This window comes from Oncorhynchus tshawytscha, linkage group LG13 (assembly GCF_018296145.1).
Source record: "Oncorhynchus tshawytscha isolate Ot180627B linkage group LG13, Otsh_v2.0, whole genome shotgun sequence".
NCBI lineage: Eukaryota > Metazoa > Chordata > Actinopteri > Salmoniformes > Salmonidae > Oncorhynchus > Oncorhynchus tshawytscha.
In genome coordinates, this window is record NC_056441.1 from 23,543,525 (window position 1) to 23,556,559 (window position 13,035).

At 43.8% G+C, this 13,035-nt stretch overlaps 1 protein-coding gene across 1 annotated transcript in view; it reads right to left on the bottom strand.

The window, feature by feature from the left end:
- LOC112265839 (adenylate cyclase type 2-like) overlaps window positions 1-13,035 on the bottom strand; it is a 97,602-nt gene that overhangs the window by 20,542 nt on the left and 64,025 nt on the right. The window contains 2 exon segments of the mRNA XM_042295439.1: window positions 829-913; window positions 1,545-1,729. Of these exon segments, the coding sequence (XP_042151373.1) occupies window positions 829-913; window positions 1,545-1,729 (270 nt within the window).

Consider the following 13,035-nt stretch of genomic DNA (forward strand, 5'->3'; position numbering starts at 1 on the left):
CAATCCAAAACCGATGTCATTTACAAAATAGCCTCCAACACTGTACTCAGAAAATTGGACACAGTCTATCAGAGTGCCATCCGTTTTGTCACCAAAGCCCCATATACTACCCACCACTGTGACCTGTATGCTCTCGTTGGCTGGCCCTCACTTTATATTCGTAGCCAAACCCACTGGCTCCAGATCATCTGTAAGTCTTTGCTAGGTAACGCCCCTCCTTATCTCAGCTCACTGGTCACCATAGCAGCACCCACTCATAGCGCGGGCTCCAGAAGGTATATCTCACTGGTCACCCCCAAAGCCAATTCCTCTTTTGGCCGCCTTTCCTTCCAGTTCTCTGCTGCCAATGACTGGAACGAATTGCAAAAATCACTGAAGCTGGAGACTTTAAGCACCAGCTGTCAGAGCAGTTCACAGATCACTGCACCTGTACATAGCCCATCTGTAAATAGCCCATCCAACTACCTCATCCCCATATGTTTTTTTGTTGCTCCTTTGCATCCCAGTATCTCTACTTGCACATTCATCTTCTGCACATCTATCACTGCAGTGTTTAATTGCTAAATGGTAATTATTTCACTATGGCCTATTTATTGCCTTACCTCCCTTAACTTACCTCATTTACACACACTGTGTATAGACTTTTCTATTGTGTTATTGACTGTATGTTTGTTTATCCCATGTGTAACTCTGTGTTGTTTGTGTCGCACTGCTTTACTTTATCTTGGCCAGGTCACAGTTGTAAATGAGAACTTGTTCTCAACTGGCCTACCTGGTTAAATAAAGGTGAAATCAAATGTTAAAAAATTGCTATAACAGGTACTGTACCTGTCGTGCTAACACCAGTAGAGTGATGAAGAAGATGAAGAGAGAAACAGAACCCATCGTCTTCAGATCCTTTAGAATGCCTGGCCTGAGGAGAGAGGGAGTGAGGAATAGAGAAAAAGAGTGAGGAAAGAATAAAAACAAAACAATTAAAGTCTTTCACCACCATGAAGTGCAACTTACAATCAATGTAATCTCTCTCTCTGTCTCTCTCTCTCTCTCTCTCTCTCTCTCTCTCTCTCTCTCTCTCTCTCTCTCTATCAGCAAAATAAATTCCACTCTATGAAGACAAAAACCCAATATCATAGAACCTGTCAGTCATGATCCGAACAACAATTACCCCGGCAACCGAGTTCTATTCCATAGTGACAACTTTTGATTGACAGTTGAAAGGAATATCGCTTTGACAGACATTCCCTAATGACTTTGTCTGTGGCTCTGAATCCTGGCCTATTATTGCACAAATCACAGTAAGGGAAGAAACAGTGTTAACGGTGGGTGGGTGGGTTGGTTGGTTGGTTTGTGTGTGCATGTGTGTGTGCCTCAACCCTACACACACATGCACAGTCATTCCCTGAAGGCTGTATGTCTATGGCTTCTACCCTATATATTACATCAGGGCCGAAGGAAAGGACTATTGTGTTAATAACAGGGTTTTCATAAAAGGAAAGCTGTCTCTCTAGCCTGTTCAGTGTGTGTGCATGTGTTTGTGTGTTTACCTGTCCAGTGTCTGTGTGCTATAGAGTGCAGTACTGTATCCATCCAGCAGGTGTGCGTGTGTCTGGAGGATGATGATGTTGTAGGTCACCACGGCAACTAGCATGACAACCATCTTCAGCTCGTAGTTGATCCTCAGGAACACAGAACATGACACCAGACCCAGGATACAACAGTAGATAAAATACTACAGTGAGAGATACAGAGGGGTGGAGAGAGAGAGAGCAAGAGAGAGAGAAAATGAGAGGAGGGTGAAGAAGGAGGGTGGGAGTGAGAGAGAGAGAGAGAAAAGGGGGAGAGGGGAGAAAGAAAGAGGAGGCGGGAGAGGGTGGATGGGACAGAGAAGAGAGGGAGAAAGAGGAGGGGAAAGAAGGGATGAGAAGTAAATAAAATATTTTATATCCAATCTTTTGAGATGATATACAGTGCCTTCCGAAAGTATTCACACCCATTTCGATTTTGGATTTTGATTTTGGATTTTGATTTTGTCACTGGCCCTACACACAATACCCCATAATGTCAATGTGGAATTATGATTTTAGAAATTCTTACAAATTAATTAATAATGAAAAGCTGAAATGTCTTGAGTCAATAAATATTCAACCTCTTTGTTATGGTAAGCCTAAATAAGTTCAGGAGTAAAAATGTGTTCAATAAATCACATAATAAGTTGCATTCATTCACTCCGTGTGCAATACTAGTGTTTAACATGATTTTTGAATGACTACCTCATCTCTGTACCCCACACAATAATCTGTAAGTTCCCTCAGTCGAGTAGTGAATTTCAAACACAGATTCAACCACAAAGACCAGGGAGGTTTTCCAATGCTTTGCAAAGAAGGGCACCTACTGGTAGATGGGTAAAATAAAAAACAGACATTGAATATCCTTTATAGCATAGTGAAGTTATTAATTACACTTTGAATGGTGTATCAATACACCCAGTCACTACAAAGATACAGGTGTCCTTCCTAAATCAGTTGCCGGAGAGGAAGGAAACCGCTCAGGGATTTCACCATGAGGCCAATGGAGACTTTAAAACAGTTACAGAGTTTAATGGCTGTGATAGGAGAAAGCTGAGGATGGATCAACAACATTGTAGTTACTCCACAATACTAACCTAAATGACAGAGTGAAAAGAAGAAAGCCTGTACAGAATACAAATATTCCAAAACATGCACAAGGCACTAATGTAAAATTGCAAAAAATGTGACTAAGAAATGTACTTTATGCCCTGAATACAAAGCATCATGTTTGGGGCAAATCAAACAGAACACATCACTGAGTACCACTCTTCATATTTTCAAGCATGGTGGTGGCTGCATCTTGTTATGGGTATGCTTGTCATCGGCAAGGACCAGGGAGTTAAAATAAATGGAATGGAGCTAAGCACAGGCAAAATCCTAGAGGAAAACCTTGTTCAGTCTGCTTTCCAACAGACACTGAGAGACAAATTCACCTTTCAGCAGGATAATAACCTAAAAGAAGGCCAAATATACACTGGAGTATATTACCAAGCCAACATTGAATATTCATGAGTGGCCTAGTTACAATTTTGACTTAAATCCGCTTGAAAATCTATGGCAAGACTTGAAAATGGCTGTCTCGCAATTATCAACAACCAACTTGACAAAGCTTGAAGAACTTTCAAAAATAAGAACGTGTAATTATTGTACAATCCAGGTGTGCAAAGCTCTTAGAGACTTACTCAGAAAGACACAGAGCTGTAATCGCTGCCAGAGATAATTCAAACATGTATTGACTCAGGGGTGTGGATACTTATGTAAATTAGATATTTCTGTATTTCATTTGAAATAAATGTGAACTTTGTCATTATAGGTTATTTGTTGGAGATAGGTGAGAAAAACATGTATATCTAATCCATTTTGAATTCAGGCTGTAACACAACAAAATGTGAAATAAATCAAGGGATATGAAATCTTTCTGAAGGCTCTGTAGGACAGATGGAGAGAGTCAAACAATAGACTAGACTCTACTTTATGAGTCTACATTAGCAAGCCATAACAACAGTTCCTCCCAAAAATGTCCAGTCAACATTTCTCCCCCAAAACTATAATGGATATCATATATCCTATAAAAAAATGGAATATGGCTCTTTAGTGTCACTTCACTGAGGAAGTATTATGGTCCATTAAGGGAGAGCTGGGCCAACACAGAGCAATGGATCAGAACAAGTTACTGAACTAGAGGAAGGAAGGAAGGAAGGAAGGAAGGAAGGAAGGAAGGAAGGAAGGAAGGAAGGAAGGAAGGAAGGAAGGAAGGAAGGAAGGAAGGAAGGAAGGAAGGAAGGAAGGAAAGAAAGAAAGAAAGAAAGAAAGAAAGAAAGAAAGAAAGAAAGAAAGAAAGAAAGAAAGAAAGAAAGAAAGAAAGAAAGAAAGAAAAGGAAGGAAGGAAGGAAGGAAGGAAGGAAGGAAGGAAGAAGGAAGGAAGGAAGGAAGGAAGGAAGGAAGGAAGGAAGGAAGGAAGGAAAGAGTCAGCAATAAAGAGTGAAGTATATAGTATAACTGAATATGTGGAGAGCAGTGAATCAGGACTAGCTATTACTGGCTGAAGAGGGTAAACACCATTCATTTAGAAGATATGAGAAATGGGTCCGGGCTATTAGCAAGGAGAGGTGTCTCTATTAGCAAAGAGAAGTGTCTCTATTAGCAAAGAGAAGTGAAAAAAAAGAGAAAAAAAATAAAGGAATAATACTGATGCAGAAAATAGAGGGAATTGGCTCCCAGTCAAGACTAATGGTGAAGGGAGATGTGTGAATGAAAGCCTGAACTAGAAGTAGGGGCCACATTAAATCAGATTGCGGGCTGTGAATGGCCACAGGGGCATATGCATCAGTGGTGAAAAGTAGATAACCACAATTATTCAAAAGAAATGGGTCCAGTGTATAAAGAAAAACTATTTATAAAATTGGGTAATGAGATTGAGGTGTTGGACACTATGGAGGAGGATCATGATGTGTAAGATATTATTGTTAACTATTAGATAAAGTTGTACACAGAAGGTAAAAAATTAAAATTAAAACTGTATGAAAATGGACTGGATCTGTTCATTAATTATTTCAGTTCACATGAGTTCCATGAGGTGTAAAACATCAGTAATGAGCTTGTCAAGCCCGATTCAGCAAGGGTCTTCTCTAGTGCTGATAAACACTAAATCAATACAAAATCTCAGGAGGACAGAGTTTTTGTTTCCTACAGACAGAGATGATCTTGCCACAGACGTAGCTAGGAGTGAGTGATTATGTAGGCTGTGTGTGAAGTGTGTGAAGCAAGGCGGGAAGACTAGGGCTGTCGCACAAGTAATTCAAATGCAATTGAGGGAAAAACAGTTGCGACACCACACCAGATGCGACACCACACCAGATGCGACACCACACCAGATGCGACACCACACCAGATGCGACACCACACCAGATGCGACACCACACCAGATGCGACACCACACCAGATGCGAGCCAGTTTCCCATGAACTTGAACTACTTTTAGCTATTAAGATGAAGGAGAGGAAACACGGAGAGGAAGCCACTTTATACTATTGAGATACTATCCAAGTCAAAAAAACAAGTCCACTTCTAGAGCCCTCTCAGTGTCACCACGACACATTGACAGCAGCACAGTGTCTCTCAGTTCTCTGTCAGCTGTTGTAAGCCTGCTGTGAAAACACACCGAGTAGATCAACAGTCAACAGTCTACAGTCACACACAAACACAAACGGATTGATTGTGATTGATGTACCGCAACGTTTATGATAGACAATGTAAACAAACATTACTTTTGTGACCCTGGTTAAAGACATATGAGTGTTGACTTCAAATGGTTTACAAAGGAGGGACTTTTCTACTGTGAACTAATAAAAACAGAACGCTAGTGACGAACACGAACTTAATGAAATCCAATATTGGAACCATGGAATAATCCCCAAAATTCAGACTCTTCCTGAAAGGAAAGCGAAAGCTCATTTTTCACCTGAAGTAATTATAAATATTTGAAACCCAGGTATGACCCAGAGTAGATGTTAGTAGCGTAGCCAGACATTTTCACTATATATTTTACCTCTTGGGGATGTTATTCGAAAACATAATGTTAACTTTCACTGCTATGCGGATGACACACAGCTGTACATTTCAATGAAACGTGGTGAAGCCCCAAAATTGCCCTCGCTAGAAGCATGTGTTTCAGACATAAGGAAGTGGATGGCTGCAAACTTTCTACTTTTAAACTCGGACAAAACAGAGATGCTTGTTCTAGGTCCCAAGAAACAAAGAGATCTTCTGTTGAATCTGACAATTAATCTTAATGGTTGTACAGTCGTCTCAAATAAAACTGTGAAGGACCTCGGCGTTACTCTGGACCCTGATCTCTCTTTTGAAGAACATATCAAGACTGTTTCAAGGACAGCTTTTTTCCATCTACGTAACATTGCAAAAATCAGAAACTTTCTGTCCAAAAATGATGCAGAAAAATTAATCCATGCTTTTGTCACTTCTAGGTTAGACTACTGCAGTGCTCTACTTTCCGGCTACCCGGATAAAGCACTAAATAAACTTCAGTTGGTGCTAAATACGGCTGCTAGAATCCTGACTAGAACCAAAAAATTTGATCATATTACTCCAGTGCTAGCCTCTCTACACTGGCTTCCTGTCAAAGCAAGGGCTGATTTCAAGGTTTTACTGCTAACCTACAAAGCATTACATGGGCTTGCTCCTACCTATCTCTCTGATTTGGTCCTGCCGTACATACCTACACGTACGCTATGGTCACAAGACGCAGGCCTCCTAATTGTCCCTAGAATTTCTAAGCAAACAGCTGGAGGCAGGGCTTTCTCCTATAGAGCTCCATTTTTATGGAACGGTCTGCCTACCCATGTCAGAGACGCAAACTCGGTCTCAACCTTTAAGTCCTCACTGAAGAGTGGGTCATATGATTGAGTGTAGTCTGGCCCAGGAGTGGGAAGGTGAACGGAACGGCTCTGGAGCAATGAACCGCCCTTGCTGTCTCTGCCTGGCCGGTTCCCCTCTTCCCACTGGGATTCTCTGCCTCTAACCCTATTACAGGGGCTGAGTCACTGGCTTACTGGGGCTCTCTCATGCCGTCCCTGGAAGGGTTGCGTCACCTGAGTGGGTTGATTCACTGATGTGGTCATCCTGTCTGGGTTGGCGCCCCCCCCTTGGGTTGTGCCATGGCGGAGATCTTTGTGGGCTATACTCAGCCTTGTCTCAGGATGGTAAGTTGGTGGTTGAAGAAATCCCTCTAGTGGTGTGGGGGCTGTGCTTTGGCAAAGTGGGTGGGGTTATATCCTTCCTGTTTGGCCCTGTCTGGGGGTGTCCTCGGATGGGGCCACAGTGTCTCATGACCCCTCCTGTCTCAGCCTCCAGTATTTATGCTGCAGTAGTTAATGTGTCGGGGCGCTAGGGTCAGTTTGTTATATCTGGAGTACCTCTCCTGTCCTATTCGGTGTCCTGTGTGAATCTAAGTGTGCGTTCTCTAATTCTCTCTCTTCTCTCTCTCTCTCTCTCTCTCTCTCTCTCTCTCTCTCTCTCTCTCTCTCTCTCTCTCTCTCTCTCGGAGGACCTGAGCCCTAGGACCATGCCCCAGGACTACCTGACATGATGACTCCTTGCTGTCCCCAGTCCACCTGGCCGTGCTGCTGCTCCAGTTTCAACTGTTCTGCCTTATTATTATTCGACCATGCTGGTCATTTATGAACATTTGAACATCTTGGCCATGTTCTGTTATAATCTCCACCCGGCACAGCCAGAAGAGGACTGGCCACCCCACATAGCCTGGTTCCTCTCTAAGTTTCTTCTTAGGTTTTGGCCTTTCTAGGGAGTTTTTCCTAGCCACCGTGCTTCTACACCTGCATTGCTTGCTGTTTGGGGTTTTAGGCTGGGTTTCTGTACAGCACTTTGAGATATCAGCTGATGTACGAAGGGCTATATAAATACATTTGATTTGATTAGTTGGGTGAAAAAAAGTAACAATATATACAGTACCAGTCAAAAGTTAGGACACACCATTCAAGGGTTTTTCTTTATTTGTATGATTTTCTGCATTAAAAAATAATAGTGAAGACATCAAAACCATGAAATAACACAAATTGAATCATATAGTAACCAAAAAGTGTTAAACAAATTCGATTATTCAAAGTAGCCACCCCTTCCCTTTGATGACAACTTTGCACACTCTTGGCATTCTCTCAACCAGCTTCATGAGGAATGCTTTTCCAATAGTCTTGAAGGAGTTCCCACATATGCTGAGCACTTACTGTCTGCTTTTTCTTCACTCCGCAGACCAACTCATCCCAAACCATCTCAATTTGGTTGAGGTCGGTTGATTGTGGAGGCCAGGTCATCTGACGCAGCACTCCATCACTCTCCTTCTTGGTCACGTAGCCCTTACACAGTGTGTTTTGGGTCATTGTCCTGTTGAAAAACAAATGATAGTCCCACGAAGCGCAAACCAGATGAGATGGCGTGTTGCTGCAGAATGCTGTGGTAGCCATGCTGATTAAGTGGGCCATGAATTCTAAATAAATCACCAACAGTGTCACCAGCAAAGCAAACCCACACCATCCCACCTCCTCCATGCTTCACGGTGGGAACCACACATGCGGAGATCATCCGTTCACCTCCTCTGCGTCTCCCAAAGACACAGCGGTTGGAACCAAAAATCTCTAATTTGGACTCATCAGATCAAAGGACAGATTTCCACCGGTCTTATGTCCATTGCTCGTATTTCTTGGCCCAAGCAAGTCTCTTCTGATTGGTGTCCTTTAGTAGTGGTTTCTTTGCAGCAATCTGACCATGGCCTGATTCACGCAGTCTCCTCTGAACAATTGATGTTGAGATGTGTCTGTTACTTGAACTCTTTGAAGCATGTATTTGGGCTGCAATCTGAGGTGCAGTTAACTCTAATGAACTTATCCTCTGCAGCAGAAGTAACTCTGGGTCTTCCTTTCCTGTGGCGGTCTTCATGAGAGCCAGTTTCATCATAGCACTTGATGGTTTTTCCAAGTTCTTGAAATGTTCAGTATTAACTGACCTTCATGTCTTAAAGTAATGTATGTTTCTCTTTGCTTATTTGAGCTCTTCTTGCCACAATATGGACTTGGTCTTTTACCAAATAAGGCTATCTTCTGTATACCACCCCTACTTTGTCACAACACAACTGATTGGCTCAAACGCATTAAGCTGTCATCAAGGCAAATCAAATCAAATCAAATTTTATTTGTCACATACACATGGTTAGCAGATGTTAATGCGAGTGTAGCGAAATGCTTGTGCTTCTAGTTCCGACAATGCAGTAATAACCAACAAGTAATCTAACTAACAATTCCAAAAAAAACTACTGTCTTATACACAGTGTAAGGGGATAAAGAATATGTACATAAGGATATATGAATGAGTGATGGTACAGAGCAGCATAGGCAAGATACAGTAGATGATATCGAGTACAGTATATACATATGAGATGAGTATGTAAACCAAGTGGCATAGTTAAAGTGGCTAGTGATACATGTATTACATAAGGATGCAGTCGATGATATAGAGTACAGTATCTACGTATGCATATGAGATGAATAATGTAGGGTAAGTAACATTATATAAGGTAGCATTGTTTAAAGTGGCTAGTGATATATTTACATCATTTCCCATCAATTCCCATGATTAAAGTGGCTGGAGTAGAGTCAGTGTCATTGACAGTATGTTGGCAGTAGCCACTCAATGTTAGTGGTGGCTGTTTAACAGTCTGATGGCCTTGAGATAGAAGCTGTTTTTCAGTCTCTCGGTCCCAGCTTTGATGCACCTGTACTGACCTCGCCTTCTGGATGACAGTGGGGTGAACAGGCAGTGGCTCGGGTGGTTGATGTCCTTGATGATCTTTATGGCCTTCCTGTAGCATCGGGTGGTGTAGGTGTCCTGGAGGGCAGGTAGTTTGCCCCCGGTGATGCGTTGTGCAGACCTCACTACCCTCTGGAGAGCCTTACGGTTGAGGGCGGTGCAGTTGCCATACCAGGCGGTGATACAGCCCGCCAGGATGCTCTCGATTGTGCATCTGTAGAAGTTTGTGAGTGCTTTTGGTGACAAGCCGAATTTCTTCAGCCTCCTGAGGTTGAAGAGGCGCTGCTGCGCCTTCCTCACGATGCTGTCTGTGTGAGTGGACCAATTCAGTTTGTCTGTGATGTGTATGCCGAGGAACTTAAAACTTGCTACCCTCTCCACTACTGTTCCATCGATGTGGATGGGGGGGGTGTTCCCTCTGCTGTTTCCTGAAGTCCACAATCATCTCCTTAGTTTTGTTGACGTTGAGTGTGAGGTTATTTTCCTGACACCACACTCCGAGGGCCCTCACCTCCTCCCTGTAGGCCGTCTCGTCGTTGTTGGTAATCAAGCCTACCACTGTTGTGTCGTCCGCAAACTTGATGATTGAGTTGGAGGCGTGCGTGGCCACGCAGTCGTGGGTGAACAGGGAGTACAGGAGAGGGCTCAGAACGCACCCTTGTGGGGCCCCAGTGTTGAGGATCAGCGGGGAGGAGATGTTGTTGCCTACCCTCACCACCTGGGGGCGGCCCGTCAGGAAGTCCAGTACCCAGTTGCACAGGGCGGGGTCGAGACCCAGGGTCTCGAGCTTGATGACGAGCTTGGAGGGTACTATGGTGTTGAATGCCGAGCTGTAGTCGATGAACAGCATTCTCACATAGGTATTCCTCTTGTCCAGATGGGTTAGGGCAGTGTGCAGTGTGGTTGAGATTGCATCGTCTGTGGACCTATTTGGGCGGTAAGCAAATTGGAGTGGGTCAAGGGTGCCAGGTAGGGTGGAGGTGATATGGTCCTTGACTAGTCTCTCAAAGCACTTCATGATGACGGATGTGAGTGCTACGGGGCGGTAGTCGTTTAGCTCAGTTACCTTAGCTTTCTTGGGAACAGGAACAATGGTGGCCCTCTTGAAGCATGTGGGAACAGCAGACTGGTATAGGGATTGGTTGAATATGTCCGTAAACACACCGGCCAGCTGGTCTGCGCATGCTCTGAGGGCGCGGCTGGGGATGCCGTCTGGGCCTGCAGCCTTGCGAGGGTTAACACGTTTAAATGTCTTACTCACTTCGGCTGCAGTGAAGGAGAGACCGCATGTTTTCGTTGCAGGCCGTGTCAGTGGCACTGTATTGTCCTCAAAGCGGGCAAAAAGTTATTTAGTCTGCCTGGGAGCAAGACATCCTGGTCCGTGACTGGGCTGGGTTTCTTCCTGTAGTCCGTGATTGACTGTAGACCCTGCCACATGCCTCTTGTGTCTGAGCCGTTGAATTGAGATTCTACTTTGTCTCTGTACTGGCGCTTAGCTTGTTTGATAGCCTTGCGGAGGGAATAGCTGCACTGTTTGTATTCAGTCATGTTACCAGACACCTTGCCCTGATTAAAAGCAGTGGTTCGCGCCTTCAGTTCCACACGAATGCTGCCATCAATCCACGGTTTCTGGTTAGGGAATGTTTTAATCGTTGCTATGGGAACGACATCTTCAACGCACGTTCTAATGAACTCGCACACCGAATCAGCGTATTCGTCAATGTTGTTGTCTGACGCAATACGAAACATCTCCCAGTCCACGTGATGGAAGCAGTCTTGGAGTGTGGAGTCAGCTTGGTCGGACCAGTGTTGGACAGACCTCAGCGTGGGAGCTTCTTGTTTTAGTTTCTGTCTGTAGGCAGGGATCAACAAAATGGAGTCGTGGTCAGCTTTTCCGAAAGGGGGGCGGGGCAGGGCCTTATATGCGTCGCGGAAGTTAGAGTAACAATGATCCAGGGTCTTTCCACCCCTGGTTGCGCAATCGATATGCTGATAAAATTTAGGGAGTCTTGTTTTCAGATTAGCCTTGTTAAAATCCCCAGCTACAATGAATGCAGCCTCCGGATAAATCGTTTCCAGTTTGCAGAGAGTTAAATAAAGTTTGTTCAGAGCCATCGATGTGTCTGCTTGGGGGGGGATATATACGGCTGTGATTATAATCGAAGAGAATTCTCTTGGTAGATAATGCGGTCTATATTTGATTGTGAGGAATTCTAAATCAGGTGAACAGAAGGATTTGAGTTCCTGTATGTTTCTTTCATCACACCATGTCACGTTGGCCATAAGGCATACGCCCCCGCCCCTCTTCTTACCAGAAAGATGTTCGTTTCTGTCGGCGTGATGCGTGGAGAAACCCGCTGGCTGCACCGCTTCGGATTGCGTCTCTCCAGTTAGCCATGTTTCCGTGAAGCAGAGAACGTTACAGTCTCTGATATCCCTCTGGAATGCTACCCTTGCTCGGATTTCATCAACCTTGTTGTCAAGAGACTGGACATTGGCAAGAAGAATGCTAGGGAGTGGTGCACGATGTGCCCGTCTCCGGAGTCTGACCAGAAGACCGCTTCGTTTCCCTCTTTTCTGAGTCGTTTTTGGGTCGCTGCATGGGAACCATTCCGTGGCACTGGTTGTAAGGCAGAACACAGGATCCGCATCGCGAAAAACATATTCTTGGTCGTACTGATGGTGAGTTGACGCTGATCTTATATTCAGTAGTTCTTCTCGGCTGTATGTAATGAAACCTAAGATGACCTGGGGTACTAGTGTAAGAAATAACACGTAAAAAAACAAAAAACTGCCTAGTTTCCTAGGAACGCGAAGCGAGGCGGCCATCTCTGTCGGCGCCGGAAGTTACGTCGAGGGTGGCTACTTTGAAGAATCTAAAATCTAAAATATATTTGGATTGTTTAACACTTTTTTTGGTTACTAGATGATTCCATATGTGTTATTTTGAGAAAAACACTGGAATGAATAGGTGTGTCCACACTTTTTACTGGTACTGTATTTTTTAGGAGAGGAAACAGCTAATCTCATGCTATTCTACACATTTTGCCATGAGACTGAGAGAAAATGATGCTGTTTTATAGCCAATCTTACGCTATTCTACACATTTTGCCATGAGGCAGAGCGAACATATAGCATTTTTAAGCTAATTAAAGTTCAAATATACTGTAAGTGTGTTTACTGTGATAAAGGCACTGGATTATGAGCTGTCATGTTTGCTAAATGAACAAATGAAGTAGGCAGTGGCATGGTGCATATAGCCATAGAAGCACAGTGACATGGTGCATATAGCCATAGAAGCACAGTGACATGGTGCATATAGCCATAGAAGCACAGTGACATGGTGCATATAGCCATAGAAGCACAGTGACATGGTGCATATAGCCATAGAAGCACAGTGACATGGTGCATATAGCCATAGAAGCACAGTGACATGGTGCATATAGCCATAGAAGCACAGTGACATGGTGCATATAGCCATAGAAGCACAGTGACATGGTGCATATAGCCATAGAAGCACAGTGACATGGTGCATATAGCCATAGAAGCACAGTGACATGGTGCATATAGCCATAGAAGCACAATGACATGGTGCATATAGCCATAGAAGCACAGTGGCATGGTGCATATAG